This window comes from Hibiscus syriacus, unplaced genomic scaffold (genome assembly GCF_006381635.1).
Source record: "Hibiscus syriacus cultivar Baekdansim isolate YM2019G1 unplaced genomic scaffold, ASM638163v2 tig00110187_pilon, whole genome shotgun sequence".
Classification (NCBI taxonomy): domain Eukaryota; kingdom Viridiplantae; phylum Streptophyta; class Magnoliopsida; order Malvales; family Malvaceae; genus Hibiscus; species Hibiscus syriacus.
In genome coordinates this window covers 2,997,501-3,016,849 of record NW_024062618.1, presented here as the reverse complement: position 1 = coordinate 3,016,849, position 19,349 = coordinate 2,997,501, and the positions used below count along the sequence as shown (strand labels likewise).

The 19,349-nt window shown below is 33.9% G+C and overlaps 4 protein-coding genes across 9 annotated transcripts in view; 2 read left to right on the top strand and 2 right to left on the bottom strand.

Moving 5' to 3' along the window:
• The first annotated feature begins 1,207 nt into the window (after positions 1–1,207).
• On the top strand, positions 1,208–1,999 carry LOC120217419 (fasciclin-like arabinogalactan protein 14). Its single transcript, XM_039214519.1, has one exon. The coding sequence runs from the start codon at positions 1,208–1,210 to the stop codon at positions 1,997–1,999; it is 792 nt and encodes a 263-aa protein (XP_039070450.1).
• Positions 2,000–3,158: 1,159 nt separating this feature from the next.
• On the bottom strand, positions 3,159–3,941 carry LOC120217418 (fasciclin-like arabinogalactan protein 14). The gene has a single exon (XM_039214518.1). It carries the CDS (start codon positions 3,939–3,941, stop codon positions 3,159–3,161), a length of 783 nt encoding a protein of 260 aa, XP_039070449.1.
• A 1,640-nt stretch (positions 3,942–5,581) lies between these two features.
• Positions 5,582–13,900, bottom strand: LOC120217759 (STE20/SPS1-related proline-alanine-rich protein kinase-like). Of its 6 annotated transcripts, none has more exons than XM_039214828.1 (22): positions 13,632–13,900; positions 13,292–13,332; positions 12,946–13,187; positions 11,901–12,155; positions 11,405–11,529; positions 11,088–11,132; positions 10,917–10,998; positions 10,754–10,822; positions 10,494–10,664; positions 10,324–10,389; positions 9,920–9,988; positions 9,056–9,175; positions 8,842–8,912; positions 8,384–8,614; positions 7,901–8,007; positions 7,658–7,767; positions 7,527–7,583; positions 6,897–6,978; positions 6,679–6,821; positions 6,541–6,589; positions 6,370–6,434; positions 5,582–5,875 (listed from the first exon to the last, which is right to left on the bottom strand). In XM_039214828.1, exons 3-22 carry the CDS (start codon positions 13,102–13,104, stop codon positions 5,735–5,737), a joined length of 2,217 nt encoding a protein of 738 aa, XP_039070759.1. In that variant the 5' UTR covers positions 13,105–13,187; positions 13,292–13,332; positions 13,632–13,900; the 3' UTR covers positions 5,582–5,734. The 6 variants fall into 6 exon arrangements, with proteins under 6 accessions (XP_039070759.1, XP_039070758.1, XP_039070763.1 ...); XM_039214827.1 differs by having other exon boundaries at positions 12,946–13,126; XM_039214832.1 differs by having other exon boundaries at positions 11,405–11,490; positions 12,946–13,126.
• A 2,162-nt stretch (positions 13,901–16,062) lies between these two features.
• Positions 16,063–19,349, top strand: part of LOC120217760 (ubiquitin receptor RAD23b-like) — a 3,398-nt gene continuing 111 nt past the window's right edge. Inside the window, exons 1-12 of the mRNA XM_039214833.1 lie at positions 16,063–16,228; positions 16,338–16,499; positions 17,019–17,057; positions 17,173–17,249; positions 17,349–17,393; positions 18,163–18,340; positions 18,419–18,544; positions 18,662–18,733; positions 18,831–18,878; positions 18,954–19,063; positions 19,145–19,223; positions 19,297–19,349. The exon at positions 19,297–19,349 is cut by the window's right edge and continues 111 nt beyond it. Coding sequence (XP_039070764.1) covers positions 16,163–16,228; positions 16,338–16,499; positions 17,019–17,057; positions 17,173–17,249; positions 17,349–17,393; positions 18,163–18,340; positions 18,419–18,544; positions 18,662–18,733; positions 18,831–18,878; positions 18,954–19,063; positions 19,145–19,223; positions 19,297–19,349 — 1,055 coding nt within the window. The 5' untranslated portion in view covers positions 16,063–16,162. The remainder of the gene's footprint in view (positions 16,229–16,337; positions 16,500–17,018; positions 17,058–17,172; positions 17,250–17,348; positions 17,394–18,162; positions 18,341–18,418; positions 18,545–18,661; positions 18,734–18,830; positions 18,879–18,953; positions 19,064–19,144; positions 19,224–19,296) is intronic.

The following is a 19,349-nucleotide window of genomic DNA, read 5'->3' as shown; positions in this document are numbered from 1 at the left end:
ATTTGAGAAAAGTTTTTTCTTTCCAAATATTAATGATTTTAAAATTAACTTGTTTTATAATATTAATGAGTTTAAAGTTAAAATTTATTAGGTATTAATATTTTAAATGGGTTACATGATGAGTAGTTGCACTGTCTATTAAGTGTAAGTCTTCATCATTTATTGTAGATTGTATTTGAGAAGAAATCATATTTTTGAGAGAGAGAAATAAATAAAAAAAATCACATAGTTATGAATATGAATATTCAATATAACAATAAACTGATATGAAAATTTATTCCTAAAAATAAATAATAATAATAATAATAATAATAATATAAATTAAAAAGTTCAATTCCTCTCTTCTTAGGTTGTGAAGAAAGCATCTACCTTTAATTAAGTTGGATAAAAAATGCCTTAATCATCCTCTCCATTCTTGCAAAGAAAATTTATCTTAATTTGTTTTTCTTTATCATTTAATGATTGTTGATAAATGTTCACAAGATACTTTGACGTACGACAATACAAGACTAATGTTATGTTCCTCCACATCGATAATGTAAAGATTCTATTTTCTTGATTAAATTTTTATCGCTCGTCATTTTTATAATCTTGCTTATAGTTGGTGTAAGTATTCTTAAAATGATCATGTTTTTCATGTCTTAGACCGTGACCGTGAATATGGACACGCTCATTATCATGACCACGATTGTTAGTCTTATCTTCTTTTTTTATTATAAGATGTCACATTCACTTCATAGAGTCAGTAGAATAAGACTTCGTCATTTTCTCAATCATAAGAAGACACAATATTAATTTAGAATACTTATTAAAATCTTTTTCATAATAATATGTTTGTAAGATATAATATTATTAACATGAGATGTAAAACATGTTTTTTCTAACCTATCATCATTTATAATATCATGACTATATAGCTTTAAATGAAAAATAATTTGAAATATCATTGAATTATATTAACGGGTGTGGGAACAAACATGCATTTGGTTCCGATTAAAAGTACCCACACATTTACTGTATTGCTCTCTTTGTTTCTCTGACCAAAACTGAAATTCCACTTATTTGGTCGAAATAAACTCAAACTTACCAATATTAGGCTTGAATTGGTATCACCATGTTTTGTATATAAACCCGTTCTTGCACCCTTGTCTGAAACACCAACAACTTCATCTTCCTCAAATTACAATCAAACAAAAAAAAGTTCCCCATGTCTTCTCCATCTGTTGCATTTTTCTTTCTCTTATTAGCTTCTGCCGCAGCTAAGTTAGACATCGGCAAGTCCCTGAGCAGCTACTCGGAGTTCTCCGACTTCGTCAACATGTTGAACGAAACGGGCGTCGCCGACGAAATCAACAGCAAGCAAACCGTCACTCTTCTTGTTGTTTCGAATGGTAATTTGGGTTCACTTTATGGCCGACCCATGGAAACAAAGAAGATGGTCTTGAGCGTGCATGTTGTGCTCGATTATTACGATGAAGCCAAGCTCAACAAATCGCATTCCAAAACAGCAAAGATTCTCACCACGCTCTACCAACAAACCGGGAAAGCACGCAATCAGGTAGGGTTCTTGAACATGATGAACACGGGAAAGAGTGCCGTGGTTTTTGCATCATCGTCTCCAAACTCTCACCTTGAAGCTCAACTCGTTAAACAAGTTACTTCAAAACCTTATGACCTTTCAGTGCTGCAAATCAGCAATCTCATCGATATAGCCTCGGTTTCATCTTCTCCAACAAACGCTCCCGCATATGCTCCTCCTCCGAGGAAGGTACTAGCACCAGCTCCAGCACCTACACCTAGTCTTGACGAAGAGGACAACAGAAAGTCTCCGGCTCCGTCGAAGACTAAAGCAACCGATGCATCGCCGCCAGATGCTGATGCTCCTGGTCCTGGTAGTGATGAACATAAGTCTGATGTATCTGTACCTTGTGGGGATTATCTGGCATCTACCATTCTTTTGATTTTCACTTGCGCTTGGTTATTGTTTACGATGGTTTGAGTAGATGAAACAAGAGGGGAAACTTTAGGTTCATTAAATCTTTGAATTTTTGGTTTGTTTTCACCCGGAGCTGTAATTCCAATTTTTTGAAATGCTAATAAATTCAGGCTTCTTGTTTCTATCTATGTTTTTAGCTACAATCAGAAGAAATGAATACCACGTAACCATCATCATTCTACTTCACAAATGAATTAATTGGAAGTTTCACTTCAGCCCTATTGGAACTAAAGAAATGTAAATTCGTGAGCATGACCATAAACACAAATTATCTAATAAATCAGCTATCAACAGAGTTGATCTAGTGGTATAAGGTATTAAATCCTTAAATAAGATCAGATGTTTAAATTTCGACGTTGTGAACAAAATAAATTGGGTGACTAAAATAGAAATACACTAATAATTTGGTGACTAAAATAGAAATACAATCAAAATTTAAAACTGCATTTTTCAAAAATATTTTTAAAAAGTAGTTTTTTCACATCACTTTTTAAAATCATTTTTTAAAATCAATACCAAACTGATTACACTATTGCTCACTTAACTATTAGTGTTTTTTTTATTTTAGTCACCAAATTATAAAAAAATCAATTTAGTCACCAACGTTTTTCATCTGTTATTTTTTTTTACTCTTTGTTAAATCGTTTATAAAAATGATGGCATGACTTTTTTTAAGTGGTACAAAAATATACTTATCCCTTAGTATTTACGTATTCCATTATTTTGCTCAGAATTTTGAATAAATATACAAATTTAACCTCCACATTTTAGGGTTACATTCTAATATGATTAATTATCTCATGTTTATATGGTATGATTCTTTGGTTTGAATTACTTTCCTTTTATGTAATAATATCTATATATTGGTTCTTTATTACTATTATTAGCATGAGATCTTTTGGTTACGTGGCTACAATGTCTCTTTGTTTAATGCATTAATTTTTCCAAAGTTAGAAGAATTTGTGCAAATGGAATGGAATGATGATAACTAATGAGACATTCACTTGTTAAATTTGCAACTAAAACAATATTAGAAACAGGAAGCTTGATTTTATGATCATTTTGAAAAAGTGGAACATCCCATCATAGTAGGATGAGTACAAACCAAAAATCCAAATATAAAAGAATCCAAACTTTCTCCTCTTATTTTATCCTCGTCAAATCATAGTAAGAAGAAACCAAGCCCAAGTGAAACCGTAAGAATGGTGGATGCAACATAATCCTCATAACCAACAGATGCATCAGAAGGAGCAGGAGCAGAAGCAGGAGCACCTGGCAACTCGGTTGGAGTAATTGGGGACAGAGCCGGAGTCTCGACAAGACTAGGAACTGCTGCTGCTGGTGCTAGTGGTAGTGTTAGTGCCTTCCTGGGAGAAGAAGCTTTAGGAAGGGAAGCTGGTGAAGCTGAATTTGAAGAAGCACGGGTACCATTTATAATATCGCTGACTTGTAGTTCCGAAACACGATCAGGTACAGTAACAATTTGTTTAACAAACGTGGTATCAAGGTAAGAACCAGGAGCAGCTGATCCAAACGCCACTTGACCACTGCCCTCAGTTTTCATTTTCAAGAAACCTTGGTGGTGTTGAGCTTTCCCACTCTGCTGGTAAAGCGTGGTGAGAAGCAGTGGTCTCTTGAAATTCATGTTCCTCAGCTTCGTTTCATCGTAATACTCAAGCACAACCTGGAGGCTCAAGGTGTTCTTCTCTGCATCCGGCGATAGGCCTGAAAGCTCGGACATATGAGCATTGTCGACGACAAGAACAGTGCAACTCGGCTGCTGGTTGATCTCATAAGCAACGCCGGTTTGAGTCAGCAACTTGTTGAAGTCTGAGAAACCAGGGTAGGCGCCGAGAATCTTGTTGATGTCAATATTATTAGCAGCATCAGCAGCTGATAAGAGAAGTAAAAAGCTAAAGGAAAGTTCAGCAGCTGGAGAAGCCATGGGAGACATTTGATGTAATAATTGAAGGAATACGAAGCTGCTATTTACTCGTTTTATTTATTTATTTTTATTTTATTTTTTTGTCAGAAGATGTTAGTACTTAGAACGAAGGTAATAACAAAGGATTTATATGAAAACATGAAGTCTATATTTGCAGGTTTGAGTGTATTTCTACTAAATTAGAGGAAACAAATGGTGCAAATAATAAACATGTGGATTGTTTTCAACTGTTAAAGCCAGATGCCAGTTTCCACGCCACTCTTGTAACTTGACTTTCTAATTATATAAGTTCTAAAACTATTAGTTGATGCTTAATATCAATAAAAATGAATACAAAACTTTTCTCTATTTTATTTTTATTATATGTATTTGCACATGAATTATTTAAAATATATATTAATACTACAATATATCTTAATTAATTTGATATATTTTGGGATAAGGTCATATTGAATGTTGAATGTGACACTTGTACTTTTAAGCTGTCTAATGTGATACGTTTACTTTGATAAAATATCTAATGTGATAACATATATTTTAAAATATTTGATACGGTATATAAACTTTGACAAAATATGTAATATGATATTCAAACTATCATTTTGTGAATTACTATAGTGCCTACATGATAATACACGAAGAAACTAGTTTATGTGCGTTCATTTATTTTCCGTGTTAATTCAAGTACCATAATAATACATAAAATGATAGTTCAAATACCGCAGTAGATATTTTGAGAAAGTATAAATATCATATTAAATATTTTAAAAATACATGTACTAAAATGGACATTTTATCAAGTAAAAGTATCATATAGGACACTTTTTCAAAGGACAAGTATTACATTAAATATCTTTAAAATACAAATATCAAATATGATATTATCATTATATTTTCTATTAGGTTTTAACTTATTCTAAATATTTATAAATAAATACTCAAAATATGTCATATAATCACATGGCATATATATTAGAAGGATTAAAAGCGTAATTATTCAATTTTCAAAATAAGTGTTGATATCTGGACATGAGACTTGATATCGATGTCAAAATTAAATATTAAATATAAATATTAAGTGAATCATATTTATAAGATATCGATATTAAACATAGTATCAATATTACTAATGGTTACTGAGTGAATAGTATTGAATTGGACACACTAATTAGACGTACGTATTAAGGTAATAATTATTTAGAAATTTTATACACATCCTATAAACATAATTTTTTGAACTTGGAATCTCTAAATAATATCACTGAGATCACTTGATAAATTTACTTTTAAGTCCGTAATAAAATTTTACTTGAGGAGCTATCAATTAATGGAATAACAAAATCAATTTTGAACTTGGATTATCATCCAAGTGAAAAACATGCAATCAATTTTACCAAAAGATGCCAACAATGGGTAAACAAATCAAGGAGTAGAAAAACATCCCTCAAGCTACATTTACTATTTTCAACTTATATGAATAAAATGTATAACAGAAATGTACAAGTCGAAGGCTTCAAAGTAAATTTTCATTTCAGCCAATGCAAAGTGAAGCAAACTATATTTGTTTATATCATTTTATTTTGCTGGCTGTTGTTACTTGGAATCATATGGTTTAAGAAACAGCTGCTTCATTACACCTGGAATTTGAAGGTTAATCGGCTGTTATAGTTGAAGTATGAAGAGTGGAAACAGATGAGCAAAGTGTTTCAAAAACTAACCTCTGCATTCTCTGTTTTGTATTTCTGCAGTTCTTCTTGGGCATAAATAAGCCTACACATATAGAAAACCAAGGTTTAAGCCAAGTTTTTTTTTTCATTTCGAATGGTGAAATTTGGACGAAAGAAAAAACAAAAACAAATGGCATCGAAATACCTCCACTGTAACTCGGCTATTTCATGACGTAACTCCTTCTCTCGATCATGAGCTTCTTCCAACTGCAATTCAAAAAACATGTTTCCTCCTTTTATTGTGTGAAGTGTCAAGTATGGTTCCTCCAAGTGTCTTAGTTTCAAGAGAAGGTTGGAAATGTCATATATGGTTGAGTATGTTATAGCCTACTTATGATTCCAGCCAAAGAAAGTTAAAATTAGAGACGGGAATTCTCCGGTATATATTCAACCTGTAGGAAACACATGCAAACTACTACCTTTCCAGTTCTCAACCATGCATTTAACTCGACTTTAATATCGGTCTTCACTTTCCACAATTACCAAAATATTTTTCTGCTACTCTTTTATTATATATCCCCCCAAGCTGCATACCACTCAACTAAACGTATATCTAACTGTTATGCCAACGAAAGATCCAACCCGAGTGCCAAAATCACTTGTTTCAAATTCATTAACATTCAGAAACTTACTTGGTATGAGACACTTTTCGGAGATTATCTTGGCTTACTTTTAATGATGGAGAGCCCTGGACAACTTACCAAAGATTTCTCTGTGACAGCCGCTTTAGCTGCTGGCATGCATACTCCCTCAAATGCACGGTTGGCTAAGTAATGAAGAAAATATATATATATATATATATGAGATCATCTGATTTCAATTTATAAAGATAAGAATAGAAGGTGCACTTTTAGAAGCATTAGTTTTAGCACCTATAGAGTCACCAGCACAAATGTGCTTCATCACATTGAGAATGTTCTCCTGTTGACAAAAAAGATGCCAAGTAAAGAGACATTAGCTGACAGATATGTATATAATGTAAATTATATGGGATTAACCATTTAACCTACCCTTTGAAGAATGTTTGCCTGCAAAACAGACTGGCACAGTGGAAAAAGACTACTGGCAGGAGTTGGTGATGTGGCAGCAGAAGTTGATGATGCAGCAGCAGGAGTAGATGGTACAGCAGCAGGAGTTGATGGTGCGGAAGGAGTTGATACTGCAGCAGGAGTTGATGGTACACCAGCAGGAGTTGATAGTGTGGCAGGAGTTGATGGTACACCGGCAGGAGTTGATGATACGGCAGCAGGAGTTAACGGCGAGACACCAGATGAAGGCCCTAGTGAAAACATAGGATTTGGGATGAGAACCTGCATAACCAATGACTTCTATATTAAATAATTTATAAGCAATAAAATAAGAGTATGGATATGTTCTTTTTTGGATGATATAAAAGGTTTATACCCACATTTTGTTTTTTTCTCAGATGGCCTGTATTGACTTTGAGATTACTTTGGTAAGAAAAAGACAATAGTGGTCTCGGTTAAACAGGGATAACTAACTATATTTCTACTTTAAAGATTCAAAAATTTCCAAGCGTTATATGCCAAAATCTTATGAAACCCTATCAGGGGAAGTAATAGTAAGTTATTCTACTCTGGAGAAAGAATTCATCATCTACTTGTTGATGCTGAATAAGGCACAAGCCAGTTACATGATGATTCATAATGGACTGCAAGTTTTCTGCATGTGACAATATGACTTCTTTTACTTGTTACAGTGACACAAAAGCTTGTGAGGAACGCAAGTCAATCTCTTATACATCTAGTCAAATACCTAGTCATGCATTTACTAGAGAACTATAAGGTGGGGTGCTACGGTTGGGGTCTAATAGGCAATTAGGCAAACATGTGCCGACCTCCGAATTACGAACCTTCATGCTGTGACTCTTTGGAAGTGCAGGAGGTGCGACAACCTGAAAAGAGAAGTTGAGTCCATATCTTCTATGAACAAGAGAACCAACCACCAAACCAAAAAGATCTAAATCACCTTTTCCAAATGAACATTCTCGGATGTAACTTTAAAACGTCCTCTTTGCTGAACAACCGGTGGCTTTACTTTCTCATTTACTTTCTCATCAAAATCATAACTGTTCACTGCTGCAATGACACTTTATTATTGGGGAAGTGCGTCAAATTGAAATGGCAGGAGCGCAAATTAAACATCAACAAAACCAAGGAACTTGGAGACTTTTTTTGCACAAAAGAAGAGAATGAATAATTAACAACTAGCCTGGTGATTTAGATGCCTTAGAAGAAAGCTCTGAAATAGTATCCTCTCCAGCAGGAATCGACACACCATCACCACTGGAACTATTGATGGGCTGGCTTTGCTTATTACTGAAAACGTCATAAAATGAGTGCTATGAAAACTCTATACATGGATGACAATATAATATAATAAAATACTATTACAAGTCATATGTGAAAATAAAGTGGATGGGATGATAATTTAGTACTTTCCTAGATATATGTTAGTTTAAAACATGTTTGGATATATGTTTCCCAGATATCGGAATATTGCACCAAGTCCAAACATTCTATAGCTTTAGGACTCACAAAGCTCAAAAATCACACTGGTGTACAACTGGAAAAAACTGAGTTCGTAGACCAAATCCTTGGTAGAAGAAATTTACAAAATGACAAATAAAATAAGTTGCTCCAATATTGATGCAACATAGAAGCATCACAAACAAGTAAACTGAAAGAAACTGACCTTTCTTTAATTAGAAGAACATTGGTTTCTGGTATATTTATGCTCCCTGAAAATGTTCCTGTCCTTTGATGAGAAAGTTTGGTCGTGTTATCAGAAGGTTTTCCATTGAACTCCAAAACAGGCTTTTCAACCAAATTACGTTCAGAGCGGACATCATGATAAGGGGAAATCAAATTTGGTTCCAGAGAAGTAGCTGCACTTGATTCATCATTAGATCTTTCAGATCTAACTCTGGATGATCAAACACAAACATAATTATTAGCATTACCTCCATTAAATGAAACCTTATTCAAATTATGAGACCTAATGTGGCACATATGAGAATCTACTGAAAATTTTCTATGGTAGAAGCATGATTATAGAATACTATCGTAGTTTCCTTTGGCCAAACGTGATTGAAAAGAGATAAGAGGTAAAAATACAACATGCATGAAAGTCAAATATCTAAAATAACATACCTGGTAAAATTTACTGTTGCCTCAACTGCTGCAAAAGAAGCTGGCTGATTCTGGACCAGATCATTATCTTCCTGTGGAAGCCAGACAGTCATGAACTACCCAAAAGAGATCTTGGAGAAAAAAAAAGAAAGGACCAACAAACCATATAACAACAGAACTTATAAAGACCACTTTCCCACAACAACCCTGCCAAAAGAATAATATAATGAGATACCTTATCTGTAGCTTGAGAAGACGTCCGAAATTCCAATTGTTTATCTTGTACATCAAGTGTACACAAAGAACTTGAGCTCCCACCTTGGCTAGTTTCAGTTATAAGGCCCTCATCCTGAATCTGATGAAGATAGAAAGCATAGGATGAATTGTAGAAATACTAAAGAAAAGAATATATAAATGTACTTGGATTGCGTTTGGAAATTTGGAATTCAAAATATGGATTTGGATTTCAAACAGTGTTGGTTACGTCATAAGACACATATAAAACATTCATGATTATTTTTTAAAATTTTGGATTTGTCGGATGCTTATTTAGTAGTGAATTTGAAATTCCTATATGTTCCGTTCGGGGAACTTGGATTTCAAGGTATGTATTTGGATTTCATTTGCTATGTAAATGATAAGAATAAAATGTATACACTAGAGATAAATAGTTAAGATTCAATAGAGTATAAACTTGAAAAGTAAAAGGATATGGATTTATCAAATCCAAATTTATAGTAGGGATTTCAAAATCACTACTAAATAGGCATCTAACAAATCCATGGATTCGAGAAATACTAGTAAATGTTGCATTTTTAAGCATTTTATTACTCAATTTACGCTATCTTGGAAAACGAAATCCAAATTGTGAAATCCAAGCTTCCAACGTTACCATAAGTAGTTTGTGAATTTCAAATTCATGTTTTTATGACTTTCAAATACATATTCATATTTCATTTTAACAAATTTATGCATAACGCATGCATTTCACTCGTAATTTACATAGCAAATGAAATCCAAATTCTGATTTTCAAATCCTTGTTTCCAAACATAACATAAAGGGTTTATCAAAAGGAAAAGGAACGTGACCATACTATACCAGAGAAGCCTGAGTTTTCATATCTTCAAGATTGAAATTCCATCCACTTATCCCACGTTTATATTCATTCTGCTCATGATTACAAAATCACAGGCAAATCATGAACTTAGATCTTGAAAATCCCAGACACTAGACATGGTTGTACAAGAAATTACACCGGCAAGTAAGAAACTAGAACATCCAATCTAGGACAAATAGTGTGAAATACATGTAGGAGACATATAATTCCCATATTAGATATGCACTTTCTCATTGCCAAGCATAGATCACTAGTATAATATTGAAGTCCAAAACCCTCACTCCAGTATTTAATCCATGTAATCGTAAGCCAACCAAAAGTTTGAATTCAAAAATCATGACTTAGTGATAACCACAATATAAAGGTGAATTTTGAAAGTTCTAACCTGAGATAATTCTTCCTTTTGACCATCAGGCATTTTCTTTTGTGCAAGCATATCTTCTTCCTTTCTCTATTTTCCAAAATGATAGTAGCTGTAAGTCTAAGAAACTGAAACATAATGTAAGGCTTACTGATACAAATTAAGAGTGATAAGCTCGAAAGTAGCAGGCTAACCTTCAATTCCTGGATACGGACACCGAGAGGGGGCAATGCATCTAGAAGCGTCCGTGCAACATAATCATTTGACCTTGCTTGCTTAAAAAAAGAATGTTTTAGTAAATTCTTTGAAGTAGGCCTTTTTGAAGGATCTTTCACCAAGCAGCTAGCTATCATTTGCTTGAAAGACTGAAGGAGAAGAGAAACACAAGATGAACACATCATGTTAATCTAAAATTAGACCCAACAACTAAGAATATTGGATTGGTTAAGCCTACCTTAGAAAATTTACCATCTCTTTCATAATCCAGGCCTGGTGGTGCATTTTGCAAGGTCATAAGCAGTACCTAAGAACAAGAGATGTTCTTTAAATCAGAATAACTTTTGGTGTCCAGTATATGATTGTGTTTGTATGAAGGTGGGGTCACAAAAGCAATCCACCTTCATTGGGGGATATTTCGAGAAAGGAGCATGGCCATGAGCGAGCTCAAGTGCAGTTATTCCAAATGACCAGATATCCGCCCTGCAGAGATTTTGCCAAATAACCATCAAAATGATACCATCTAAGGAGCCTGAATCAGAAATACATTCTTGAGAAAACAATAAACTGACTTGAAATCATAACCACGCACTTGCTCCATAACCTCAGGTGCCATCCTGAAATGATGGAGGGAAAATTAGTTCATAAAAGATATGAAGCATTAAACCTTTGACACTCTTACAAGTTACAGGACATTACATACTATCCTTTATGTCAATGAGAAATCTCTTCAAAACTAAGATGCTTTATGAATAGAATTAAGCTGATTGTTCTGTAATCTAGATTTTTTATGATTAATAAAGAGATGTTAGCTTGAGTGAATCACGTAATTATTTGGCACTCAGGATTCCTATCTAAGAACTACCAACTCAATGGAATGCAGACATACCAGCAAGGTGTCCCCACAAATGTATTCCGCATGCGTTGCCTATCACCTGAATCAAACATGCAAGCCGAAACACCAAAGTCTCCCAGCTTGATTGCACCACGTGAGTCGATTAGAATATTCCCAGCCTAATGGAGAGATCATTGAGGAACTAAGAACCAAAGTATTTCACTTTTACATGAGAAACAACTATGGAAGCTTTTATGAAAAGTATTGGAGTTCATCACCCAGTAATCAAGATCACTTGTTCTAGCTCCAATACTAAATAACCAACTCAAATATAATATATACATGTATATTGCAGAAATCTTACCTCGCTAAATTAAACTTATCAATTATATAGAATTCAGATGAAATAAACCTAATCGTTGAGAACTCAGTTTAAAAACACAAGGATTACAATTGTTGAGTACAAATTACGCAACAAACGGCAACAAGTACTAGAAGTAATAAGGGCACTCACAGCAGCTCTAGACCATGATGAAGACCAAGTACTTACTTTAACATCCCGATGTATATGCCCATGATGATGAAGATACTCTAAACCTTTCAACACTTCACGAAGTATTGTTGCTATAACTACCTCCTCAAAACCATCAGGATATGCAACCTTCAGTATATTGAGACAAGATCCCCCAGCCATGTATGGCATGACAACCCATAGATTATGATCACTGACGAAGGAGCAATGTGATTTAAGAACATTTGGATGTTCAACCGAGACCATTGTTTGTGCCTCATGAAAAACATTGTTCTGCAAACCCCATCAGGAGAATAATATCAAAAGAACTAGTTATTATCATTGGCAGAATGCAAACATGAAAAGAAAAACAAAAGACCTTTAAAGAAAAGGCAGAACTAGTATGAAGATTTTGGAACAATCATATTTGATGCAAAAGCACTTGATCAAACTCAAATTATGCCAGCTACATTTAAATTAATATGTGTATGTATATATATGCGTGTGTGTGTATACATATTTGTTCTAGCACTAATCCTACAAATACTATGGACCTATATCTTTTAACCAACAATATAAAAAGTTCAACAAATCTATTGAATTTGAAATGACCAATTGCACCATCATTTGCACCTTCTATTGAAGGAGAGGTCTTATCGCTACATGAACCTCGATCTGTGTCCGTTAAAAATCTACCTATATATGCTGTTCACCAGATATTAACAAGCAGTAACTACCTAATCAAGAAGAAAATTCCGAGCCTTCAATCAAGCTCAAGTAAGCAATGGAGATCATTTGAATACACCATTGAGAAGAAAATGTTAACGAACGATGTGTTGTATGGACCATGAGAAAACAATAGTTGACGTTCGAGTTAAAAGGAAAAAGGGCCATTAAAATATCAATGCTTCTTTTTCAGAAAATAAAATCTCAAACTGTTGATAGATATCCATACTTTTTTTGCAAAAAAATTAATCCCAATTAGATAACAAACCATCAAAATGCATATAGCTGAAGATGAACCAAAATTGAATTAAACTCTTGAGAGATAAAAACAATGGCAGAATTAGAATGAAGGATTTACCAGATCACAGTTATCACGTTCAAAGTCAAGAATTTTGATTGCAACAACCTCGTCGAAGGGTAAACAGACAGCACGGTGCACAGAAGCACTAACGCCCTGTCCAATCGCCTCATGCAGTGTATAAAACTCTGGCCCAATTGGATACTTCTTCTTCACCATTATAATTTAGATCTCTCCTTCACTGTCATAGAACCCCACAAAAAAAACACAGCTTTCAATCTTAAAAAAACTTGGCAGGTGATCTCAAAAGGGCATAAGATAAAATTCAAAACAAAGCCATATTAATTTTTTTTTTAAACGAATTGCAGCATATTAAAACTAGCATGTATGTTTATTAATAGCTAACCTCAATTTCTCTTAAAGAGCAAGCAAAGGTGGTTCAGGTATCTGGAAAGAGATCCCAAAAGGAATACCATTTTTTTAACAATATACAACAAAAGTATTTAATAAAAAAATACCATTTGAATACAATAAATGCATGTGCATTTGATTATATGCCATATAAATAATCCAAGCCAGGGACTTAAATAGTAGTTGTTATCGAAATAACGGCGAGATACCGACCATGACCGCAATAGCACCCACTGATCGCATGCAAAGCAATCGAAAAGGCGACTGTAACCGAAATTTAAATACATGATCCAAGTTGCCCGGCCCCGTAAAAACAAGTAAACCAATAAACCAACCTGAAGTCTATTGAAACACTGAAAAATGTAGCAGATGATTAGAACCCACATCCTGTAATCAAAAATAAAATTCATCCGCATAAAAGAAACAAGGAAACATGAAGCATAATATTGTTAGAAAAAAAATGATGTGGGTTAGAAAAGACTTTTACACGGAGCATGATTTGAATACCCATGGAAGCAAAAGGTTGAAGGGGGGAAATAATGATTAATGAGCAATGTATAGACATTCACATGAGAGAAGTGAAAAGAAAGCAATGGGTGTAAGTAAAGGAGGCATTGAATAGAGGGAGAGCATGTTATTGTTGTTGTTTGCGTTATTGTGAAAGGAAGATACAGAGAGACAGCGAGGCTATCGGATCACCGCTCAAACTGAGAAATAAATAAAATAACGTTTGCATGCGGAAATGAGAGAAATCCCGTTTAGAACTATGGTTTCTCTGTCTTTTCATCGATCCATCTCTCTTCCATTCCTATTATTTTCTTTTCTATTTTCCCCTTCTTTTCTTATTTATTATTCTTTTTCCATTGTGCGGTTCTTCCAGGCTGAATTATTTGGACTTATTTACGAATATAATAAGAAAAATAGGAATGTTTCAAAAAATATTTAAAAAATTAGACAAAAAAGGGGAAAATTTCAAAGCCATTCCCAACTATTAATGAAGTTGCTAAAATGTCCTTTGCTCAATTTTTTCTAAAAAACTAAGGGATAAATCAATCACAACTGTTGACAATTTTTGTAAACGACGGATGAGTAGCTGTTTAATGATGGAGTTGATAGTTGGAAATAGTCAACAATAATGGAATGAGTTTGAAATTAGAGATTTTAGGATTTTTGATTTAAAAAAATTTAGAATTTTTTAAAAATTAATAATCATCTTAATTTTTAAAAATAAATTTTTTAAAAATATATAAATTGTCAAATAACGTTTTTTGTAACTACCGTTACGATATAAACACTAACAAAAATAATAATAAAAATATTAGACACTTACATTAAACCAAAAAAAAAATAAACATCTAAAATAAACAAAAGATAAAATTTGAGCACTTAAATTTTCATTAAGCTTTAAGACTTAAATTATCAAAAAGAAAATTTAAAATCACAATTAAAAAAATACAAACTTTTAAGACTCTTTTTCCATTATCCTTTATATTAAATTAAAGGTAAACTACATGTTTAGTATCTAAATTATTAATTTTAATTTGTCTTAGTATCCAAATTTTATTTTTTTAAATCATACCTAGTATTTAGATTAGATTTTATTTTGGTATCTCAGTGTTAAAAACTAAACAGTAATGTAATATTGACGTGTCACCATAATATAATGTCACATCATCAATGAAAAAATTAAAAAATATCACCTCAACAATTCTATTAATTTTTTAACATCAGGATACTAAAAGGAAGCTTAAACTAAATATTAGGTATAAGTTTGAAATAAAAAAAAATTAAGTATCGAAATAGAATAAAAGTAATAGTTTAAGTACTAAAACTCATGAAGAATATCCTTGCAGGAGAGGGATCGCTATGGGTTGCTTGGATCAAAACATATGTGCTAAAGGAGAACAACTTCTGGCACATTGAAGGGGGTCCTAATTACTGTTGGAGTTTCAACAGAATCTTTAAACTTCGATCAGAAGCTTTACCAGCAATCACGAACAGAACCATCACCATAAGAGATATTTGGCAGGAAATGATGATGAATGCGAATAAAGTTTCATGGCACACCTTGATCTGGTTCCCACTCCATATTTCTAAACTTAGTATAATTGAGTGGATGGCAATTCTTGATCGACTCCTAACTCGTGATTGACTCCAACGAATAGAAATTATCACTTTTGGGGATTGTGTCCTTTGTAATGCTGCACTGGAAACTCAGTCTCATTTGTTCTTTGAATGTCCCACGGCTTCTAATTTATGGGAGGTCATTTTACAACATAATGGGTTAAAGAAATCTATTTCTTCTTGGGAGGACATGATTGTTTGGACATGCAATTCTTGAAAAGGCAAGTCCCTTATTTCTATTATTTTAAAATTTGCTTGGTGGGTTAGAATATATATTTTGTGATAGGAGCGTAATCGAAGAATCTTTCAAGGAAGATCAAGATCTACCGATGAACTTTTTATTTGCATCAAAGAATTAGTAGGTATTAAATTGAGAGAAAAAACATTAACATGTATGATAATATTAATACTTTCCTATGTAATTCTTGGAATATAGCTTAACCGATCTCTTGTTTTGTTTTATTTTGTTTTGTAAGTATGATGCACATAAACTTTTGGTATCATTAATTGTTTTCAAAACAGAAATTGAATTATCAATATATATATATATATATATATATATATATCAGTCTGCAACAAAAGCTCCCTCCGTTTCATTTAAAAAAAATAAATAAATAATTACTAAAAGAAAAGAAACTTCTCTCTGCATCCCCGTAAAACCCTCTTTCCATGATGCTCTCTCTTTCGTCCTGAACTGTGATCCACTCCCCAACCTGAAACGCCTCCGTTTCATTTTGTCGGAATGAAGCTCACCGTTAAAACCCTTAAGGGTAGCCACTTTGAAATCAGGGTTCACCCCAACGACACGGTACTTCCCAGTCTTATCTTCTCAATTAGCATTTTCTTTTCTTTTTGTTGGGTTAAAGATTGTGACCAAAGTTTCAATCTTTTTCTCTTAAAATTTGATGTTTTATTAGGCTATGGCTGTGAAGAAAAACATTGAAGATATACAAGGGAAAGACAATTATCCTTGCGGCCAACAGCTTTTGATTCACGATGGGAAAGTTTTGAAAGATGAAACTACCATAGCTGATAATAAAGTCTCCGAGGATGGTTTTCTTGTTGTCATGCTTAGCAAGGTATAATTTTTCTTCTTAAACTGTTACTTTTTCCCCACCAAGTTTCGAGTATTGTAATGTTCAGATAACAAGTTTGTTTTTTTGGTTAAGTTGGCCTTCTTGCATTACCTTGTATCAAGCTGTTTTGGTTGTTTTGAGTATAATATACCTATGTGGGTTATATAGCAATGTTGAGAGGCGTTTGTTAAAAGTCTTGGGCTTCATCTAAAGCTTGATGTTTTTCAAAGGAAAAGTAAATTTTTGACTAGCAGTATGGAGTGTTTCATGGTTTCCATTTTAGCTACCTTCTTGTACGTTCTAGATTAGTTCGATATTTCTGAATGGATTTAGAAATTTATGGTTTAGCATGATACATGCATTTGTAGTATTCTTATGTTTCATGGTTTCCATTTTAGCTACCTTCTTGTACGTTCTAGATTAGTTCGATATTTCTGAATGGATTTAGAAATTTATGGTTTAGCATGATACATGCATTTGTAGTATTCTTACTTACTTTCAGTTGTTTGGATGTTCTTAAAGAGCAAGTCTTCGGGTTCAGCTGGGGCCTCATCTGCCCAGGTAATCATATTCTTTTGATTTGTTTCTATTAGGTTGAGCATCATGATGCAGTTACACTTCTTATTTCAATTTCAAATCAGAATATAAACAACTTTATCCTTGTCTTACCTGACAGCCTGCTTCATCAATTCCATCTACAACTGCGCCTGTTTCTAATCCTACCACTACCCCAGAAGCTTCTGCACAAGCACCGTAAATTCATTCTACTAATTTTCTCCCTCCCACAAAACATGGCCTGTTTTAAGTCCAGCTACATTTATCTTATGCGTGTTGTGAATTCTTTTACTGTAGGGCTTCGAAGGGCACCACATCTACTTCCGATGCTGCAACAACTAAGTATGTGATGTCTATCTTCTAAATACTTGTTTATTAGGCTAATAGATGTATGAAATTATGTGCATGAATCTCACAACATTAATTTTCATGATAGGCATGTGTTTAGAACCACTTAAGATTGACTTTTACCGAGGAAAGAAGAGAATAAAATAGATGTTTGATAGTACTTTGATTTCCTTTTGGTTGGTATTTCCAATAAAAAATAAAAATTTCAGCTTTGCTGGTGAGGAAGCAGAATATCACTTAATATTTGCATTTTGCAGTGCCCTTCATATCCCTTTTTGTTTGTGTTGAACATACCTAACTTTTACCTAAGAAGTTTCAGTCACGTATTACTTCCCTGTGCATATGTTTGGCTGTGAAGGTCACATTACTTCAACCAGGCTGGCTCTATAAGAGAAGTTTTGATAAACTGAATTCTACATTTCAATTTCTTTTATAGAACTCAGCAGTACAACTGTCAACAGAAAGATAATCACTTCATTTTCTGTTTGCTTTATCGATTGGAATTGTTTGAATCAGTTGCTTTCTTGCTGTGTAAGCAGCTCTATGTTTCATCTGAGATTGTATCCATTGACAATGCTAGGAATATTTTCCTCTCACTCTAGACATAGAGAGAAACTGCCAGGTGTTATCTGATTAATTTTTCCTTCTTTTGTAATTTGTCTCTTCAAAAGAATGCATATTGCTGCGTTTTCTTCCCTATACCACACCTCTTATATTGTCTTAATGTTGTGAAAGTAATGAGGAAAGGTTTTTCTTGATACAGTCCAAGTACCGATAATTATAGTCAAGCTGCTTCCATTTTAGTTCCTGGAACTAATCTTGAACAAACTGTCCAACAACTGATAAATATGGGTGGTGGCAACTGGGACAAAGAAACAGTAACTCGTGCACTTAGAGCTGCTTATAACAATCCGGAAAGAGCAGTGGATTATCTGTATTCCGTATGAAACTTTATGATTGTATCTGACACTAAACTACTTAATTGTTGGGATGTAGTTCTGATGCGATTTTATCTTCAGGGGATTCCTGAATCAGCAGAAGTGGCTGTGCCAATGGCTCGTTTTCCTACAAGTCAGACTACTGAAACTGGTGCAGCTCCTGGTGTAGGGGCTCCTAATTCATCGCCTTTTAATATGTTTCCTACGGTAAAACCTTAAGAGGCTTGGACTTTTGAAGTACTTAAGTCATGAACACAGATTATTGTTCATTATAGTGTGCGCTGGTTTATGTTTTTCCTTCTTAACATGCTGAAATGATACTAGGAAACACTTTCTGGTGCTGGTGCTGATGCTGGTGGGCTTGAATCCTTGGATTTTCTCAGAAACAACCAACATGTTTAGTCCTGTTAAATCATTTGCTTTCTCTTTAACTATGAAGCTTTTTTGTTCTCTGACACATGAAATGCCAAGTGCATCTTTGTTTGCATTTTAGTTCCAAGCATTGCGTTCAATGATACAATCAAATCCACAAATTCTACAGGTCTGTATTTCTACGTTTTTCACCATCTAAATAACAGCATTGTATTGTTCTGGAATTGATTTATTTTTGTTACAGCCCATGCTACAGGAGCTGGGGAAGCAAAACCCTCAGCTTTTAAGACAAATTCAGGAGCACAATACCGAATTTCTTCAGCTAATAAACGGGCCTCTAGAAGGTTCTGAAGGGTGAGTGTGTATAGAATATCTCACCAGGCTATATGGATGACTTGGCATTGGCAATAATATCGACTTAAATTTGTGTTCCAGGGATATATTTGATCAAGCTGAACAAGATATGCCTCATGCTATCAATGTTACCCCAGCTGAACAGGAGGCTATCCAACGGGTAGGCAAATCTACTGCTGTTATGTATTCTTATTTGGATCCTCTGTGTCCTCAATTTCTTTTTTGGCTTGAAGCTTGAAGCAATGGGATTTGAGAGAGCCCTCGTCATTGAAGCTTTTTTGGCTTG